This window comes from Hippocampus zosterae, chromosome 7 (assembly GCF_025434085.1).
Source record: "Hippocampus zosterae strain Florida chromosome 7, ASM2543408v3, whole genome shotgun sequence".
Classification (NCBI taxonomy): domain Eukaryota; kingdom Metazoa; phylum Chordata; class Actinopteri; order Syngnathiformes; family Syngnathidae; genus Hippocampus; species Hippocampus zosterae.
In genome coordinates this window covers 669,475-689,343 of record NC_067457.1, presented here as the reverse complement: position 1 = coordinate 689,343, position 19,869 = coordinate 669,475, and the positions used below count along the sequence as shown (strand labels likewise).

Genomic DNA, 19,869 nt, shown 5'->3' with positions numbered 1-19,869 from the left:
GAAGTAGACGCAGGCAGCTTTGATTGTCAGCAGCTCATAGAAGCCTCACTAGTGATATAAAAACGTTATTTTTTAGATTTTTTGGGGGGGTCTAGAAATCCCTGTTGGGTATCTGCGTGTTTTGCCATATAGTTAATTTTGGATCAACAAATTAGCATAAAATGCTACATTCATCTCTCCGGCAACATCTGACAAAAGTCCACATGTCATCATACGCAGATGTATGTACAGAAACGCGCATTCTGAGCAAAAAGAACCTTTGTTTTGTATATGTGTGTGTGTCTGTTTTGTGTGTTTTTTTTTTTAATGGTTTTCAATTGACCTGAAGCCAAATGGGCATGTAGTTTCTACCACTTGTGGAACAAGGAACTGTGATTCGACTTCACAATACACTACAGACATTTGCTGGCATTTACTTGAATCATCCAGTGAAATTGTCCGCACCTCGATTGAAATCTAATCCTACACTAGTTTTAATCCGACTCTGTCCGGGCAAGTAAACACAATGCAAATAGCAATAGAGTATCGTCGCGTGTAACCAAAGCTGTTCTTGGATACGTTTGTAAACATTTGATGCATATCAGGTTTCCTCAGCTTATTTTGGAAAGCTCAGTCCTGTGTTATCCTTTATTTCTCTTCCGTCTTCTTTTTTTGTACTTCTTCTACGATGGTTGTCGTTCACTGTAATCTGGCCCAGTACTGGCCCAGGTTCTGGCTCATGCCCTGCGGGTCGGTTCCTGGAACTTGCACCGGCACTGAGACGCCGGGTGATATGAGGCCTAGTGGGAAAAAGATGGAGTCAGTTTGCATGACCTCAATGCGTGTGAGTGTGTGTGTGTGTGTGTGTGTGTGTCGGGGGGCGCATGTCCACTAATACCACATCAATAGAGTCGGCCCAAGGCATAACTAACTAAAAATATGACCACCAGGGGGCCTGCGAGTGCAATTAACAGTGCAGCGCAGCATAAAATAATCATACGAATTATAATAGAGTATTACCACTAAAAATGAAGCGGGAGTTTTAGGAAACCATTTTGGAATAAATACCTGTGGAAACTAAAGAAAATGTCCTCTGCTTGTTTTCGACTGTTTATCAGACTAGCAACCAGAACACAGCAAACGGACCTACGATTGTCGAGAGGATTCAGAAGCAATGCGGAATTGGCGACATTTCTGCTCCACAGGTAAGTTTATCACCTCTTTTTGAATTGTAATTGATTGTACATTTGGGAGAATTAAACTTAAATCCGACCGTTTAAATGTAGTCGTTTGTCTTAATCAACGTAGCAGCGTTGGCTAACTTTAGCCTGTCGACAGGGGTAATGGTAGCTCAGTCTTACTAATTAATGGCTAAGTTGTTTTAAAACTGCTAACTCCCCCTTTAAATGTCTGGATTTAGATAGTTAATTTTCTCTCGCTCTCTTTTTAACTCAACCTTTCTACATTTGTACACAGTTTTAATAATTCAACTTTATATTTGTTTTATGAAAACATTTTGGTCACCTTTTAGGACCATCTGTTCAGACATATCTTATTTAAGTATTTGCTTTGTATGTACTAGTTTAGTTTTTTTTAAATAGACTGTCTTCACTCACTACATTGCCACAAAAGAGTTTTGCAAATGGCAATTGTGGTCTTTTAAATCCAAAGTAACAAACCAGAGGACAGTTTTATAGCCAATACATAAAGTTTGGCCTGCTTTCTTTTTTTATTTCGTCGGCTGAGATCTATCAAGTACCATTCTTAAAAATCTTCACCCTGCCAGTTACCAAGATGATTATGAACCTTATTGTACGTCAAGAAACAAACAGTTTATACAGATAATGCAAATGAACTGAACTGTATTTCGGGAGTTATTCTTTCGTATGCCACTAGAGGGTGCATGTGTACCACTTGAGGGAACTATCAAAAACTGACAGTGCTGCACAATTGAGTATATATTGGGCTTATATGTTGTCAATAATCAATATTATTGGCAGGAATAGCGTGTACCAATTATTTGATTTCACTTAGGCCCCATGGAAGCGTGGCCCGGCTCTGCCAATCAATCAGAAGTACTCACCGGTGTTGGAGTTGGCCGAAGGTGCAGTCTGGAGGTGAGGGGAGGAATATGCTGAAGAGTCAAAGCTGCGTGGCGCAGATGGAGATGGAGGCAACATGCAAGAGTACGAGGAGGCCGACTGCGGAGGGATGGACTGAGAAGGTAAACAGCACAGGGAGAGGAGGAGAAGACCGGGCAATTACTGTCGGTCAGAGAGAAATCAGTCTTGTTTATTTGAATAATTGCCTGCTCGTGGGAAATGATCCAATTTACCTTGACTGTTTTAATTTAGGAGGAGGAGATAGGAAGGGCAAATTGTAGTTTTCCTGATTGTATATCTGTCTAGCTGTCCATCTATCCAGGTATGCTCTTGGATGAAGTCGTGCTGATGCAGTTGTCAGGACTAACCTGGACTCCAGATGAGAAGACTGACAGCGAGCTGTAGCTTGGTAGCGACGACTCGGCCTGACTCAACATGGACCCTGCAGGAGAAGAGAAACCAAAGAGTGAGCGCACGCAAACGCGCGTACACACACACTCAGGAGTCTTTGAAAATCTGCACAGATGGGCCAGAGCCCAAAGGGGGCTTCGCTCGGGCGCCATTCAAGCTAGGGCCATATCTGGCTGTACTTGGCCCAGGCAAACACAAGTCAAGGTAGCATTGTTTTTTTTTGTTTTTTGTTTTGTTTTTTGGAACACTAAGTGAATTAAGCTTACCCGAACTGCTGCCGTGCTGCTGATGGTAGACGGACGTGTTAAAGGAAGTGGTTAGGGGGGCTTGACTCTGCGAACAGGAAGTCACTCCTCCCGACCTCCTTTGGTTGCGCAGCTTCTCCTCCCGCCTCCACTTGGCTCTCCGGTTGGAGAACCACACCTTGGCCGAGCAGAGGGGTCAGCTCATCACGACATCACATCTATGATGTTGATGATGATCGTAAAGAAGCGACAGAACGCTGCCTTGTTTTTTTTTTTTAATTATTATTATGATTGTTTTAATACAAAAAACATTTTTACCTGCTATTTCGGGCAAAAAAAAAGCAACACCCAGAGCTTGTTGGTGACAACACGTCCGACTATAACTCCTTTTCAAAATAATAAATAGGCTTTATATAAAGTGACGATTCCTAAACACGGTGACCCTTTTTTTTCCAATTTCTGACAAATGACGTTGAGCACGACATATTGTAGTTAGCTAATGATGAGTGAATTTTACTTCATTAATTTCTGCTGTCTACTTTAGTGATGTATTAATGATGACAATCTTTACCCAGAACACACAATCAAACTTTGACATGCACCGTGGATCCTCTTCAATGCAATAGATTGGGCCGATCAATTGTAGGGGGCTGCGGGGGGTACTGCCCACCCCAAAAGCATCAGCTATTTGCCTCATCACTTCAACAAAAAGCAGTGACGTAACGTAGCATTTGTTTTCAAATCACGACAACAAAGCATTGTCTAATTGCTTGGTGGAGCTGGAGTCAAGTGTTAGTTGAAGAATGACAAAGTGACACTCAGCACTTGTTTCGACAGCCTCGTTGTCATGAAAGGGAAGGTTCCGGTCCGCTCACCTGTATCCTGGCCTCCGGTAAGTCAATCTTATTGGCCAGTCTCTCCCTCGCAAAGACGTCCGGGTAATGCGTCCTTTCGAATTCTGCAGAGGAAATGGAACATCTCGTGTGTGTTTTAGGAAAAACTATGGTTGCGTCTCAAAGGTAATGCGTGAAATTGTAATCAGTCAGCTGCCATCCGCACCGCATCTTTTTGAATTCCCCGCGTCGTATTGTGTTGACTAATTCAACTTTCCATGGGAAACGCAAATCAAGGAGGCGGAGCGATGTATCCTTACAACCATTTTTGAAATATTTATCCGTTGCACTTTATCTGAATTATTGATGGTGATGGAACACGCCGAAAGTTCAAACGAAAGGATTCGTGTTGAGAAGCTGCCTAAGCATTTTTGATTTCAAAGTAGGCCGACTTGGCAAATCCCCACAGGTTCGAGTTTTGTCAAGTCTTATTCACCAAAGTCAGGACCGCGCATACCGGCAATGACATTTGGTGGTCCGAAACCTTTCCTCTCGCATCAAACATGCTTTCTCCTCGGTGACTTCATCAAATTCCGAATTGGCAAATCCAAAGGGACAGCCTCGCTAATTCTAAGGAAGTTTTAGGTTGAAAAAAGTGGATACAAAAACTAACCGCATTGCATTGTGGGATGTAGCGCTATTTTTTATTGCCGAGTTGTATCTAAGGTTGCGTGCTTAAAGACGGCGCGTTAAAATGCGAGCCGAAGAATGGAGTTTATTTGTCGAAGTTGCCGTGAACGGAGTCGCACCTAAACCGAGGCTCCGCTGTATTGCCGAATGAATACCGCATCATACCGCCCGGTTTTGTTCTCCCAGTTATCTCTTGAATACGACACGATTTCATTAAACTGAGGTCAGTACTTGTGCGTTGCCCATCGCTGGGTTGGCCGTTTAACGCGTCCTTCGCCGATCCATATGGCACAAGATAGCAACGCGGACCGCACGAATTAAACCTGTCTGGCAAATTGCTCTAATTGGCGTCTGTGTCAACACATGATTGTTATTGTGCCGTGGCCATGCGCCGAGGTCAGTGTACCTCATTAATGTCATTTGCGCAGAGTGACCACAGTGATACACTTCCACTCGGCTGCGCAGTGGACATTGCGTCCTTATTTCGCTCAAGGGCCCGCTGCAGCCATATCCAGTCAAGAGTGGCGTTCTGATGCCGGCGTGCGCGCGCGTGTTTGCGTGCGCCCGTGTGCGTGTGTCTGTGTGTGCACAGCTGACTTATCTGACTGCATAACGCATGCACAGTAATGATGCATGATCAAAACTCCCCTGTTTATGCGGCCAGAGGCCATTTTGGAGGATATAGTTGCGGTCTTAATTTGATCTCATCATCTGTGTGCAGCAATCGGGGCTCATTGCTGCAAACGGAGGGAAAACACACTCCCCGGACCCTTTATTAGGTACACCAGAGCAATCGAATGACAATACTTTTGGCATAAAGCTGATTGCGCTCACTTTTTTCTGAGCGACAAAAAGACGTTTTGAATAGGGACTTTATGTAAAGTCAGAAATCACAACGGGATTTGCTATTTTGCAGGGATCCCCCACACCCCCTCCCAAAAGGGACAATTGAAAATCCATGGAGAATGATATTAATGCTGCAATTGGCTGGCAAACGGTTCAGGGTGTCCCCCGCCTACTGCCCGAAAACAGCTGGGATAGGCTCCAGCATGCCCCGCGGCCCTTGTGAGAATAAAGCGGTGCAGAAAATGGATGGATGGATTATATTAATGCATTAAAAAAAAATAATCATTTGAGTTTAAGCGCTTCTGCCCACTGGTGTATTGACCATTGTGGAAACATCAACTGTGACTGGAGTGTTTCCCAGTGTTTTGAATTGGGCAGTTGTTGCATAACGCAAACATTATGTGGTGCTCACATAAATGTGTTGAGCGCCATTTTATATTCTGTGTCATCGCAATACAACGCATTGGCCACCTGGTGCTAACATTCCTCCCAGAGATGTCAAACGTTTCGGTTAAAATTGGGGTTAAAAAAAAATAAATGCAGGTTGTATCCAGGCCACCAATCATTCGGCACTGCGTGTGTGGCCGTAAAACAATGCCGCGTTTGGTTGGCGCGCAGGCGTGCCCTGACCTTTCTCCAGCGCCTCGATCTGCTCCTGCGTGAAGCTGGTGCGGTTCCTCTGCAGCTTCCTCTTGAGCTGCAGCCTGAGCTGAGACTCCTCTCCCTCGTCCCTATCCGCGGGCACGCCTCCCCCTCGGCCCGCGCCTCCTCCCGCTCCTCCTCCTCCGCTTCCGACAACCGCGTCGCCTCCCATGCCGCCCTCCGCTTCCAGCAGGCAGCCCTCGGACACTGAGGTGCGGCGAGAGCCACGGCAAGTCGGTCGTGAGGAAATCGAATGTGGATTTTTTTTTTGGGAGGGGGGGTTAACTCTCACCTGTGCTGTGTTGAGTTTGTACACCAGTGGGGTCGTGGTACCAGTTGTTGGGCCCGCTCCAGTTGGAACCGCTCTGCAGGTTCAGCATGGTTAACTTTTCATACATACTCCAAGTGTCCCAAGCACCATGAAGACCAAGGCAGCGGTCCTGCTGTGTGCGTGCGTGCGTGCTTGCCCCCTTTTCCTGTCACTTTGGGCTCCTCGCGCTGTCCTTCGATCCTCCACCTCTTCCTCCTAAGGGAAGAAGCGAAGAGGAGGAGGAGGAGGAGCGAAAGAAGGAGGGGTTGATATCGCATGAGTTCACACATGGCCGGCATTGTGGCGAATTAGCCTCACCATGACAGACAGAAATGGAGTTAGTTACATGCCGGCTGTCGTTGTGTGTGTGTGTGTGTGTGTGTATTGTACATTGGAATGCTGGTATACCTTTGGGAAACAAGGTACATTAGAAGCCACTCTGAGAGCCATGACATTTATTATGCTACACGCTTTTAGCTTCGCTGATAACGTCCAGCATGTATGCACACACACACACAAGTACACGGAAAGATGCAGAATTTGGATGCTGACGCGCACAGGCACGGGCGCTTCTCTTGAAGCGCATGAAAGGACAACAAAGAGCTTGAGTTTGTCCTTCAACAATTAATGGCCGAATGAATCCAGATTGGTCTGGAAATCTTGACTGCAATCGCTAAATAAATGTCGATTTTTGATGAAACCGCTTCAAGAAGAGCAGAAAGTGCGGCAGCCTTTGCATTCATTCAATTGTTCGCCCTCATTTCTTTTTTTTTTCCTTCTCCTCGTTTTTAGGGGATTTCACAAGAACTGACTTTGCACCACAACAACCGAGTGCCCACAACGGCAAAAGGTCACAGGTCACCCATCCCTACGCCGAGCCCTTCGAGAACCGACGTTATATTTCCAACGCGTCGTCCCATCTCCAAACGCCAGCCATTCGGGGGTGAAAACGACCCTGCCGCCCCCCCAAAAAAGTAAGTCAAGTTTTCAACTTACACAGCATCAAGGTGGGTCGACGCCGGGGGTCCCGTCTACTTTGATTCCCCTGTTGCCTCCTCGTCCCTTGTTCTCCAGCTTTGTTGACAATACTGTGTGCGTAAAGGCGAGAGTGGAGGAGAGATGGAGGGAGCGACGGAGAGAAAGAGGTGGTGTGTGTGGGAGGGGGTGGCATGAGAGAGGGGGGGGGGTTTGCTCTGGAGAGAAATGCGTCTGCGGGCGCTCTTGTCCTCGGAGCGATGGCGAGAGAGAGAGAGAGAGAGCGAGAGAGAGGAGGGGAAAGGAGGTAGAGGGCCACCGAGGGGTGACAAAGTGAGTCAACATCAGTGTCAAGTTTGAACTTAATGCCAGGGAGAGGAGGAGGGGAGGCGCGCGCATCCAGAGTCCAGCATGAGGCGCACAGAATGGAGGGACGCGGGTGAGGAGAAATACATGACGAGGAAGCCCAATTTCCACATGAAAAAGCCGTGTCAATATTGGCCGAGGAGACGACGCCGTTTGCTTGACCGAGGTCAGGTCGGCACTGAAAATATTGACGATAGCGATTCAGCGGGATCCATCCAGTCATTAGAAGGCCAAACAATTGCGATGGATGACACGAGCAGTGGGATTGTTACGGTCTCTCCAAATGTACGGGATTAACAAACAACGTATCACTTTAATTTCATTCCGGCCGATTCACCAACGGGACGAGCCCGATCGTCAAAGAAACAAAATGCACGGCTGCAAGATGTGGTTCACTTTGCCGTGTGGTGTGCGGCGAGAGTATATGCAAGCGCGTGACTTGAATTTGATTGCAATGAGCGGAGTAAAAATCGAGAAATAAACCTGCAACTTCATGTTTCATCATAGGCCATTATTTAGTCCCTACGGTGAGAATCGCACATTCTCCTGAGTGAGTGTCAAATGACATCACGGTGATGATTCATCTTGTCAAATCTACAATTACACCGTTCCCACAAGAGAAGGCAAACACAGTAACGAGTCTAACATATTTGGATAAATTGACCAGCAAGTCGAGCGAAGCTATTCGGTGAATGACTCTGAAAGTGATCGAATAACCGCAACTAACAGATGCGGTACGAGGCCCTTGTGCCGGTCCCGTTTGGGCCTCTTCCATGCGGTGTGACGTCATTGAAGCACAGCAATGAAAGATGCCTTTGAAGTGCACGTCAAGTCTGCTTGAACATTGAAAGCATTTTTTTTTCGTCTTAAAAAGCCTTGTTAGGGCTCAGTTGATAGCCGACGACGAAGAGAAATAAAAACATGTCAGCCCGAAATGAAGCGCACGCCACGGACACCGGGCCACACGCACACCAACGCGTCGAGCCAGCAATCAGGGGACTTGGAGTTTACTGTGATTTGCGATTGAAAAAAAAAAAAAGATTTTTCTTAAAGGCCCTTGGCGTTATTTTTGCTTCATTGGTACGTGCACGCACAAAGGCCCGGGCGAAGGCCTGACACGAGGTGCGCCTCATGACGCAGGTATGACGGTTTGTATGCAGCAGGAAGCGGCGTGGAAGCCTGGTTTAAATATATCTCTTTGCTGGAAGATGGAGGGAGTGAAGAGGAAGTATGTGACTTTGGGGCGGGTGCGGGGGCTCGGGGATGGGGAGGGTGCCAGCTTGTTTTATTTCCGGTTGACAAGACTTTGCGCTCCCTTTCTCTCTGTCGCTCCCTCTCTCTTTCATGCTCGCCTATTCTTTGGCCGCCTCCGCCCAGCCCCGTTGCTCTCTTCCACCTCTTTCTCACTCACTTAAATCACTTCCAAATTATAGAACATTCTCCAAACAAAGAGGGGAAAAAAACACAAGAAGATATTGTTGGAGCTGGCCAGTATTTTGCATGGCGTGATCGAGTCATGTCATCTCTGCCAAGGCCGTCCGTACAGGCCGGTGGTGTTCAAATGCCGCCTCAAAATGACCACCATCATGACAACGTCGACGACGCAGTAACGGGGTCGTTTTATTCCTTGAATGTGTACACAATGTAACCATCTGCAGTTTGAACACAAAACCACCGCCGCAGAGAATTCAGATGGGGATCGGCGACTTTTCCAAATTGGGAATATCCCCGTAACATAATTAGCCATGGATCTTTGTGGGAATCTGCACCCCACCCAAAAATAAGGACGTGATATCCTGATATCGTGTCCTTATTTTTCAAATAATATTTTTTCAAAGTGCAGGACCAACATTTCAATTTACTTTTGTAACTTTTTTTCCCCTGAACTTCCTCACTAAACAAGGAATGATGACGACAACATTGAGGCATACGCAGGAGGTGCCGATCCCAATCAGGACCGTTCAGCCTTGGCGGAGGTCCGCATCCTACCCACATTTGCAGGAAAGCGCATAGGAACGCGATATTGAATGGCGGCGGTGGTTTTGTTGATTAAATTGCAAGCTATTGAACAGAGCGAGATAGCCAAACTCCTCCACAACGGACAATGAATGAAATCGACTTTGCTCCAAAAGTAAAGAGAGGTTGAGTAGCTCAACCTTTTCCTTTCTTCTCAACTCATTGCAGCATCCTATTGTGTTCCAGTTGTTGGAATGTGGCCTAACCTATGTGATCCCTATGTGCTGAGTGCAATAATGTGTGAGCGTGTGAGTGTGTGTGACGGCGCGTGCTTCGCTGCAAAGATTCATGTAGCTCCGGGACATGCTTTTTTTTTTTTTTTTTTTTTTTTTTAGTGCATCTTGTTAGTTCATTCCTGTCACCTCTCTCTCTCCCTCACCATCCCTTGCTTTTTCGGCGCTGAAGGGGGGATGCGGAAGGGGCGGGGGTTGGGGGGAGGACGACGTGTGCATGTGGAGGCAGTCGCCATGGTTACAATGCCACGACAAATATTCATCAAGACGTTAAAATAAAAACAAACGGGAGTGCATTATAATTTCCGGCTCCTGTAGTGCAGTCCCATTTAAACGAGTAAGAGGAGCAAGTAGGACGCCCGCGTGTGTTGACGCAACCACGGCTCACCTGTGGCCACGTGGCACACTAATTCCAACTTGTTGGGTTATTTACCTGCCTATGGAATTCCCAATGAGGACGCTCGTTTCCTTTGGTGCCCCCCCCTCCGCCCCCCTCAACCACCATCCCACCCACCTCCATCTCTTGCTCTTCCGCTACTGTTGTGTAGCCGCAGGCCACAGTGTGATGTGTCCTCCCTCTGTCCCTCCCTCCCTCCCTCCTGCCCTCCCTCTCTCTCTGTCCCTGTCACCTTCAATTGCTCTGTGAAACTAGACACACTGCCTGGGGGCACGAGAGAGCCGCCGAGCGACGGAGCAGGGCAGGAGAGCAAAAGAAAGGGAGGGAGAGAGAGACAGAGAGAGAGAGACAGCTTTAAAGACAGACACAATGAATACGCATTTGGTGTCATGTGAATAAAGGAAGTGACCCGCAGAGCAAAATCGTCAATATGTCATCTTCCTTCGCAAAAGTCCACCGAGGGAGATTTACGATGCAACAGTGAGACAGTGACTTGCAAGCTTGAATTGCGTTTATCCGTTCCAGGTATATGCGGGGGGGGGGGGGGGGGTTCTTTTTTTGTTAGGATCATTAAATTGGAAACTCGGTTTTGATTTAATCTAATTAAATCATTACACAGGCAGCCCGGCTGTCACTCGGTTAGCACGTCGGCCTCACAGTGCAGAGGTACAGGGTTCGAGGGTTCTGGCTTGGGCCTTCCTCCTCCGCACAGGACAACACAATAGAAAACAGTCGTATGACGATTGATGGTTTAAAATCAAAAATGGATTGGGGATTGTAGTGTAAAGATTTATGTATGAAGACAGTAAACAGTCAACCGTATAAGACACTAAAAAATTGCAGCTGCAGCCAGACGCACCAGCGTCCACTCAACTTTATGTGGACAATAAAACCAAATGACGTGGATTTTTCCCCCCAAATCAAGCGCTTATCACACAGACTGTAATTGGGTGAGATAAGGACACTTTATAGCTTTATTTTGACCCAAATACCACACTACCTCCTGATTTTTTTCCGGGGGCGGGTCTTCCGCTCGCATTCCTCGAATTCCATTGGCTCAGGTGGACTCTGAAGGCGACTTTTTATTGGTCCGCCCGTCGCTCAAGCAGGTAGCTTGACGGTTGAGCGCTAACGTTTTACTGTGGAATGTGGCCGAAACCGATTCAGTCTGCCACCCGTTACTCGATGTTACACCACTACTAAACAACACCAACGGAGCCGGGAGTTAGCGTTCATTCTTTATCATTTTTTTCTTTCAAAGAACGACTGTCCTCAATTGCTCGTTGATCGGTCGCCGGGCGGGAAGGTCGTCGTACATGAACGCCATTTGCCAGGTTTTTTTTCGACGCCTGTGCTGTTCGAGGTTCGCTTCTGTTTGAGCTGGACTACGACCCGTGACACGAAAAACACGTGGAAAATGTCACTAAAGTCCCGTTTGATTGCCACTTTTCTGGGCGTAACAGGTGAGTGCGCCCCTCCGCATCTTCCTGGTCGTCGCCATGTCACTTTCTTTGTCCCTCTCCATATCTGCTGTTTAAAAACAGAAACGGGACGTTTTTACCATTGAATGAACATTATTGGGTTTGGTTGTAAGTTGAATGAAAATACAAGTGAAATTGAACGAGGAAAGACGCCTACTATGACTAAGACCGCCACTCCAGTAGCGCACGAAAGAGTACTGTTATTATTATGCCTTTTCCTGACATGAATTAACCCATTTTATTTTCCAATGTATAAGTCACCGTTTCAGAAACATTCATAAAATGCAATGGGTAGTGTGATGTGTCATTGATTAACATGGCTACAATACAGGTAATTGCTTTGTTACATCCTGAAGGTGATCCGTCTCTGTATTTATCGATATCTTGTCGTGTTTGGCTTGTACAGAGGGAAGTAAGAGTTCTTGATTTTCCTAATCTATCTAATCACCTATCCTTGGTGTGGCCGTGTAGGTTTCTTGTTCTCGTACGCCGAAGAATGCGGGAGACCGACGCTGCAGGAGAACAGGATTGTTGGAGGGATGGACGCCTCGGATGGGGTGTGGCCGTGGCAGGTATCTGTCCAGGTGGGTCCCAGTAGATGAGCCACAGGTGCTCCTCTTCCACCTTTCCAAGTGGTGTGAAAGTATTGTCGTGATTGGACGTATCTGCTTGTGATTCTGACGTGACTCACTGTGTGGATGAGTTTTTACAATTTACTCTTTGGCCTCCAGAAAGATAATGGTCACGTCTGCGGTGGGTCCATTATCACAGAGAACTGGATCCTATCAGCGGCTCACTGTTTCCCCAAGTAAGAACGCACGCATACACACAAACTTATTTGTCCAAGCTCCTGGAAAGTATGGAATTTCATTTCATCCATTTTCCCTCTTCGTCTGGAGAAAATGTGACATTTTGACAGTTCAAAATACATAGTCACCCGAGATCTTCAAATTGCATCCGTGGCAATGCGTTGATGTCCCTTTCGGATGAGAATTTATTTATTCATAGGCAGTTTATCGATTTATCCCCTAACAAGTTTAGCTAGTGGGCACTGATGTTCACCAGACGACAATTTTAAAGCGTCTGTCAATATACTTGTACAACGTGCACGGCTAACAAGGTAAGTCTGTGAAATACAGCCTCACGTTGTCTATTGATGAGCAATCTACAGTGTTCATAAAATGACCTCCTTTTGGCTGTGTGCCGTGAGGTTTTTCTAATTGAAAATGTCTTTGCTCGATAAATGTTAAAGATCAGTTAAAAAGGGCTTGTCGCTTGATAAAGGCACCATGTTGGACACAGTTCTCTTGTTGACTACATTTTAAGAGCTGCACACTGAGCGCACATTGCTAATCTCCTTTCAGTCCATCCGACGTGAGCTCGTACACCATCTACGCCGGCTGGCACTTCCTGAACAGTTTCAACCCGCACCAGTCGGCGCACCGCGTCAACTACGTGGTGATCCCGTCCGGATATGTGGAGCCTCACAGTGGTAAGGATGTAGCCCTGGTGCGCCTCACCACCCCCCTGACCTGGTCGGATTGGATCCGTCCCGTTTGCCTGCCTGCCTCTGGCACCCTTTTTCCTGGTGGCATGCTGTGCTACGTCACCGGCTGGGGGGACATCCGCAACAGCGGTGAGGAGAAGTGCCGTACTGACGACTTAGGTGAATACTCCACTGTTGTCAAAAACAAAGTTCCTCATGTGCCTCTCTGCTCAGTCCCGCTGCCAGGGGCGGGGCCTCTACAGGAGGTGCAGGTGCCAATCATCTCGGAGGGTACATGTCGTGAGATGTACAAAATGGAGGAGGTGGACATTTTGTATGACATGATCTGTGCCGGCTACCGGGAGGGCGGCAGGGACTCGTGCCAGGTACTGTTGGATTCGCACTTTACGTTGACGCAATTAGCGGCACGTACACTCTCGGCTACGGTGATGCCTTGATTGACAAGTGTCCTGACTTGTATTTGTTCTCGCTCGTACCTCTGCCATCAGGGCGACTCGGGAGGGCCCCTCGTCTGCCAGATGGTGAACGGCACCTGGGTACAGGCGGGTGTGGTGAGTTTCGGGCAGGGCTGCGCTGAGGCCAACCAGCCAGGTGTGTACGCCAGGCTCACCAGCTACTCCAGTTTCATTCGCGACAACATACCAGAGGTCGGACTGTACGGCCGAGCTCGGCGCCACCGGTTAGATGGGGCCGCCGCGGCGCTGCTTTGCTGTTTGTCTGCCATTCTGGTCCTGCGTTGGCTGTAAGTAAGCTTCGGGAAGGTAAAACCGGGCCAAATGAAGAAATTCTCTCTGCTTGCAAATCATGAAGCACCAAGAAATGTAATATAATTTTTAAATGTGTAGTCGAGGATTGACGTTTGCTTTAAAATGTTTTTGATACATTTGTACTTTAAATGGCAACCGTGAGAGTTTGGTTTTTGTAATAAATGTCATTTCAATACTGTGAGCCAACAGCTCGTGGGCTAAAACCATTTTTCAAAGGAACTGTGGTCGAAAGTTAAAAACCTTTGAGCTCTGCTCAAATGATGCTCATAATGTTTTTGATCATTACACATCTTTCAAATACTGTTTGATCCTCATAATGCCTTAGCTAGGAGACAAACTAATTTTGTGTATGGTGCTTTGAAAAAACCCGACACTTTTCTATGAAAATGAACTTGTATTTTAATCATTAACATTCACAGGCTGGCAGTTGATTTTGTGTTGTTAGGTCAAAGAGACCGATGTAAAAAGAAGATGCAGTTCCAAAAACTGAGGCGACTCTTAAATTAATTCAGTCAGAAATTACCGATTTGGACATTGAGACAAGCGCGCGCACTCAGTCAGGTGTCGGGTGGAATGGAATCCGTGAGGATCATGGGAGACCCGAGCTGGAGCTCCTGTTGCAGTGATTCCAGGTCGGCCGGAGTCATTCGGTGAACTTCGCTCCAATCGGATAAGAGCGAGGCCGAGAGCGGGGCCGAGTCGTAACTGTTGAGGGCAAACAAAAAGTTGAATTGATATTGAAAAATACAATACAATACATGCTGATTTATATAGCGCTTTCACAACAGCGGCAGCTGTAACAAAGCGCTTAACAAAACAGCCGAGTGGCATTTTTCAGTCAAGTCTGCCAATTTACTCAAAAGCCCCAAATCCCAAACATTTGCTCAGTAGCATTCAACAAGGACTCGCCTGTCTCGGTCGCAGTGTTGCAGCTCTGTGAGCGACTGCGTGAGAAGATCGTCCAGGTCGAAGCCCACGCCATAGCCCGCCCCGCTGCCTTTGGGGGTGACGGAGAACACCGGGGGCAACACGTCCTCAACCTGAGACGGAAGAACACAAAATTGAACCCACCTTTGTCATCGCGAGCTGCCCCCCGCCCACACACCTCAATGACCCCTTCTAGGTCGGACTTAGATCAATTGGCCACAGCAGTCACCCGAAGAAACCCCCCGCACTTGGACGCACCTGAGACTTGGAGAGCTGGAGCGTTACTGTGTGGATGTCGGGGGCGATGGGGGGGCCCTGCTCTCCTGGATCTGTGAACACCAAACTGGGATGAACCCGCGAGGGGAGTCCTAAGGCCTCGCAGAGGGAGTTTGTGGCCTGCGGCCCTAATCTGCCCCCGCCGGCGGAACACGGCTTCTCCACGGGCCCGGCCTTAGCGGCCGAGGGCGTGACGTGATGGTTGAGGTGATGGTGGCCGCCGATTTCCCCGTTGGCTTGGCTGGTGCTTAGTGTGGTCGGGCCTTGGGTTAAAAAAGTCTCCAGTGGGAGCAGCTGCGTCCGAGAGTCGGCCAAAGCTTGACTTTGTGTCGGGAGAAAGTTCTGCTGCGGATGTGGCGGCGTCTTGTGCGATTTTGCATGTTGTGATGGCCTGCTCTCTAATTGCTGTCCGCTCCAATTATCGAAGCAGTTGAACCCGCTCGGGCCGCCGCTCTCGTCTTGAGCTTTGAGCGTGTTGTTCTTCACAAAAGTTCCAGAGACGGCCATCAGGTCCACGCAGCCGTTTACGGCGAGGACAATATCTGCCGGTTTCTTCTGACTCATCGAGAAGAGCAACTGTTGGCTTTTGCCGGGAGGCTGGAGCAAACCGGGCGGACTGGCTCGGACTTGAGAGATCAGCTGCCCGTGAGATGGAAACTTTGTTTCCTTTTCAGGTGTGTTATTGGCTTTGTATGCAGCGATGGCTGTTTGAAAGTGCTCTATAAATACTGTTGACTTGACTTGACTTGAGCCTTGAGTGTTGTCACCCGTAGCGGCGGTCACATTAAAGTCTCGAGTCCTCCCTCCCTCGCTGTTAGACGTGTGGGATTTGTCATTGCGGCTGTCCATCATCTTTGTCCAGCGCTGCAAGAGGCTCTTGTCGTTGTCACTCAGCAGGACCCCGCCCAGCGAGTCCCCGCGCCTCCCCTCTCGCTTCTCCTTCTCCTTCAGTTTCTTCTCCCTCTCTCTGGCTCGTTCCTGCCTCTTCCTCCTCTTCTCCTCACGCTCTCGCTGGCGCTCCTGAGCAGTGACGGGGCGTCGCGACTCTGGAGTGGAGACGGCCGACGATGTTCCTCCTCCTCCGGCGGCCACCTCTGTCCCTAGTGCAGCGACAACTCCATCTGCAATGGAAATCATAGAAATGAAATGACGACCGAGATCCAAGTCGTTTGTCGCCTGCTACATTTTCTAAATCAAATGAAATCCGGCCCGCATTAAAAGTAACGAATGTTGAAAGACTATTTGTTTCAAAATAACCAAAGTTGAATGTTACAAGGAAATCATTTTGGAGCCACAATTAAACGACAAACGCACAAACGTACCGCCCCTGGCTTTATTTCGGAATAAAGCTGCTTTCAGAGCTGCTTTGGTGTCTTCTGATATGGCCCCATCTTTCCTGGGCCCCTCGGAGGCACCGTGGGCCGCCTTCTGGTTTGTTGCCAGGGACTGCGAGAGGCTGTGAGACAGCGCCTGCGCTTGGGCAGCTGACAGCGAAAGGGAAGGCACGGTACTGCCTTGAGGTGTCACGGAGGACGAAGGCCGGCCTTCCTGCCCTTCACCGCCCCGCATTGGTTCAGCGTCGTGACCGGACACGGGTGTGGTTAGATCGATGGTCTCTGGCTGGCCGCTGTCCGAGTTGGCGCTGGGCATGTCCACGTCGACCGGGCCGCTTTCGCTTTTTGTCAGGCGAGGCAAATTGACGGCATCCTTGCCACACGTGTCCATTCGATTGGTGAACGTCTGGTTCACCTCGGCTGGCCCTCGTCGCCACGTCGACTCGGTGTCTCTCGTTTGTGAGGTTTTCTGGTTGTGTTCGCCGGGAACCTGCGTGGATTCGCTCGGACCGGTCGAGGAAACCCGAGCGACGCGCTGGCCGCTTGGCGTCGCGGCTCCTCTGTCGCCGCCGTTGGCCTTCGCCAAGGGCCTGAACTGAAGCCTCTGACGTGAGCCCTGCTTGTTCCGATGAAAGTCCTGGATCTCCATGAGAATTTCCTCTTTGATCTGCTCCTTGCTCATGGGAAGCTTGTCAAATTCAAAGTCAAACGCCGGCACGCAGATGGGCTCGTCGTCGGGATCGTGGTACTTGGCCAGGTACGCATGTTCCAGTGCTTGAGTCACACCGATTCGCTCACGCGGGTCAAAGCGGAGCATGGACGCGAGCAGGTCCAAAGCCCCCGGCTCGGCTCGGGGATACAGTTTGGCTAAGGGCACTGCCGATTGGGACGGAAGACTCTGAACATAGGAGCGCACCCTGTCGGCTCTAATGGCACCAATTAGTCCCTTGGGAGGGGTGCCCAGTACAGACAAGATGAGCTGCAGCTGGTGGACGTAGTGCTTGCCGGGAAAAAGCTGCTTACGCCCCAACATTTCGGCAAAGATGCAGCCCACGGACCACATGTCGATGGCCAACGTGTAGTGATTCAGGGACAGGAGCAGCTCGGGAGCTCGGTACCATCGGGTCGCCACGTATTCTGTCATGAAGGAGTGCGATTCCTCGGGGTGGGAGCTCAGACCCCTGGCCATGCCAAAGTCGCCGATTTTTAGCTCGCAGTTCTCATTCACCAGCAAGTTGGAGGGCTTGAGGTCGCGGTGGATGACGTTGGCCGAGTGCACGTACTTAAGACCGCGGAGAAGCTGGTACAGGAAGTAGCGCGTGTGCTCCGGCGTGAGCGCTTGGGCCGAGTGGATGATCTGGTGCAAGTCGCTCTCCATGAGGTCCAGCACCACATACCTGCAAAGGGACGACGAAGAGAAAGTGAGCCGGAGCCAGTTGAAATAATGCCAGCTTTTTTTTTTGTTTTGTTTTTGTTATTTAGCTCACGGCATTAAAGACTATGGAAACATGTTTTGATTGCAGACGCGTGCATTTTATTTGAACCTTTATTACAAGCAGTATGACAGGTAAGGAAAGTTTTGAAAATGCTATTTTATATCATTGAGAGTAAGCATTGATTTTTTTTTTTTTTAAACGTCTGTATTTAAGTACGTTTCAGTCTTTTGTTTGTTTGTTTTTTTAGGTAAAGGAGTTCAGTCTCTGCTAATAATTGTAAAAAGAACAAAGGAATGGGCCTTCACAAATGTTACCATTTTACATCTCGTACTTTTCCTTATGAGTGCGAGTACTTGTGCCATCTCTACTAATTTTCAACCTTTTTTGTCGTTGCATTTGCGTCTAAATAACAGCACATACACAGACTTGAAGGCCGAGTGAGGAAGGTTAGGCTGCAGGATGTCTTTGATGGCGATGATGTTGTCATGCTTGAAGTGCTTGAGAATTTTCAGTTCCCTCAAGGTGCGTTTGGCGTTTGTCACCACTTCAAAGGCATTGGAGATCTTCTTTATCGCCACCTGTTGGCCTGAGTTCCATCAAGCACATGAAAGCGTGAGTACAGTCTTGCACATCTCCAAAAAGCATGACAATGACAATGAGCTTGTGGTGAATGAAGTTGAGCTCTCACTGATTTTTAATGAAGGATTTTTAGAGCATACAGGTAAGTGTAAATTTAGAGTTGCGCGCACCGAGTCGTACGTCAGGCTGCAACATGCTGGATGTAGACGCGCCGTAACTGCCGGCAGAGGTTTTAGTAGCAGTCATTGTTCCCAGAGAGAATAGCTTATGAGAGATTAATTTTGTGTGCTATGGTTGAGTTGAACGTTGGAATGTTTGTGGATACAAAGATTGATTCATTTGCTTCATGTGCCAGTTTGACAGTAATCTGCCACTGAGTGACAAACGGATTGAAGCAAGCAGGCTTCTCCCCTCTCATTTGTGGAACTGTGCGAGTCAAAGAGTAAATGCAGACCAGACTCAAGGAAAACGTAAAAAGTGAGTGGTTATAAGTTGAAATGTGTTTTAACACATGTATGGTCTTGACCAAAACACATTTTGTGCAGAAAAAAATAGGTTGATTTCATGTCAAATAAGCCGCACCATTATCTCGTCTCCTGGCAGATGACACGACGCCGTAGGCACCGGTGCCGATGGTTTCAATGACATCGTACTCCTCGCCCACATCAAACTTCACATCCAGTGAGTGCTTTTTAAGCAAAGCCAAGTTTTTGGCAGTTGTACTGGTGTTTGTACTGCCGCTCAATCTGACCGCGTGCTGGTTCTCATCGCCTTTCCCCGCTGTCATTCTTGCAGGCGTCGCGGCCGCAGGTTGACACTTTTGACCATCCCCATGCTCTTCAGATGACATCTCTCTGTGGAAATGGGAGGGATGCATTATGAGCAAAGGTAAAATACAAATTGCATCGTTTTGGATGATTTAATTGTTGGTGTGGGCAGAAATTCCTTCTTGCACACCAAGTGGATTTGTGAGTAAATTCAGACTCGATCATCATTTCAGGAGGTATACTTTGTGACATTTTGGTTTGGGTGGTTTGTGGTTAGATGTTTCCAAATGTAAAATATGTATCTCCGGGCCCTCCTTAAGCTGAGCAACAAGCCAAAGAATGCAACGTACTGCGTCGTCCTACACTACATTATTTCCCCATCTCTCATGGCAGGGGCGTAGCCTTGTCAACGACAAATAATGTAAGTCGCTGTCATTTTTGACGGAACGTAACTAACCGTGCGGGTATGTTTCAGCGTCACGTAACGGACGTTCACCTTGCGAACTCACCTAAACGTCCGTCAATTGGGTCTTTTCAACCCCTAGGTAGCATGTCAGCGTCTTGTTTTTGTCTGGCGTTTCCTCGTCTTTGTCTTCTTCGACTGTGTCCTTTCACGGCGGTCGCCAGCCACCAACTTGCACGACCGCCCTCTGTCGGACAAAAATACACTCGCGAGTTTGAGGCGTTCGCATCGTTTTGCGACTCGGGCGAGTTTACGGCGGAAGCGACAACAGCCTGATTTGTCGTCGC

The 19,869-nt window shown here is 48.3% G+C and overlaps 3 protein-coding genes and 1 long non-coding RNA gene across 4 annotated transcripts; 2 read left to right on the top strand and 2 right to left on the bottom strand.

Annotated features, from left to right (window-relative positions):
* Positions 1–88: 88 nt before the first annotated feature.
* On the bottom strand, positions 89–7,372 carry pax10 (paired box 10). Its single transcript, XM_052069493.1, has 8 exons — positions 7,055–7,372; positions 6,041–6,274; positions 5,737–5,955; positions 3,613–3,695; positions 2,759–2,915; positions 2,450–2,523; positions 2,063–2,195; positions 89–779 (listed from the first exon to the last, which is right to left on the bottom strand). The coding sequence occupies exons 2-8, from the start codon at positions 6,144–6,146 to the stop codon at positions 679–681; spliced, it is 873 nt and encodes a 290-aa protein (XP_051925453.1). The 5' UTR covers positions 6,147–6,274; positions 7,055–7,372; the 3' UTR covers positions 89–678.
* LOC127603349 (uncharacterized) lies at positions 850–3,203 on the top strand. Its single transcript, XR_007963034.1, has 3 exons — positions 850–1,184; positions 2,014–2,203; positions 2,388–3,203. It is a non-coding gene; the product is annotated as an uncharacterized LOC127603349 (long non-coding RNA).
* Positions 7,373–11,099: 3,727 nt separating the features above from the next.
* On the top strand, positions 11,100–13,981 carry zgc:92313 (uncharacterized protein LOC436869 homolog). Its single transcript, XM_052069488.1, has 6 exons — positions 11,100–11,508; positions 11,998–12,110; positions 12,258–12,334; positions 12,891–13,162; positions 13,247–13,398; positions 13,522–13,981. Exons 1-6 carry the CDS (start codon positions 11,463–11,465, stop codon positions 13,777–13,779), a joined length of 918 nt encoding a protein of 305 aa, XP_051925448.1. The 5' UTR covers positions 11,100–11,462; the 3' UTR covers positions 13,780–13,981.
* A 216-nt stretch (positions 13,982–14,197) lies between these two features.
* Positions 14,198–19,842, bottom strand: mapk7 (mitogen-activated protein kinase 7). The gene is made up of 8 exons (XM_052069353.1): positions 19,629–19,842; positions 18,935–19,206; positions 18,194–18,359; positions 16,326–17,734; positions 15,750–16,124; positions 14,986–15,689; positions 14,710–14,840; positions 14,198–14,505 (listed from the first exon to the last, which is right to left on the bottom strand). The coding sequence occupies exons 2-8, from the start codon at positions 19,200–19,202 to the stop codon at positions 14,358–14,360; spliced, it is 3,201 nt and encodes a 1,066-aa protein (XP_051925313.1). The 5' UTR covers positions 19,203–19,206; positions 19,629–19,842; the 3' UTR covers positions 14,198–14,357.
* Positions 19,843–19,869: the final 27 nt, after the last annotated feature.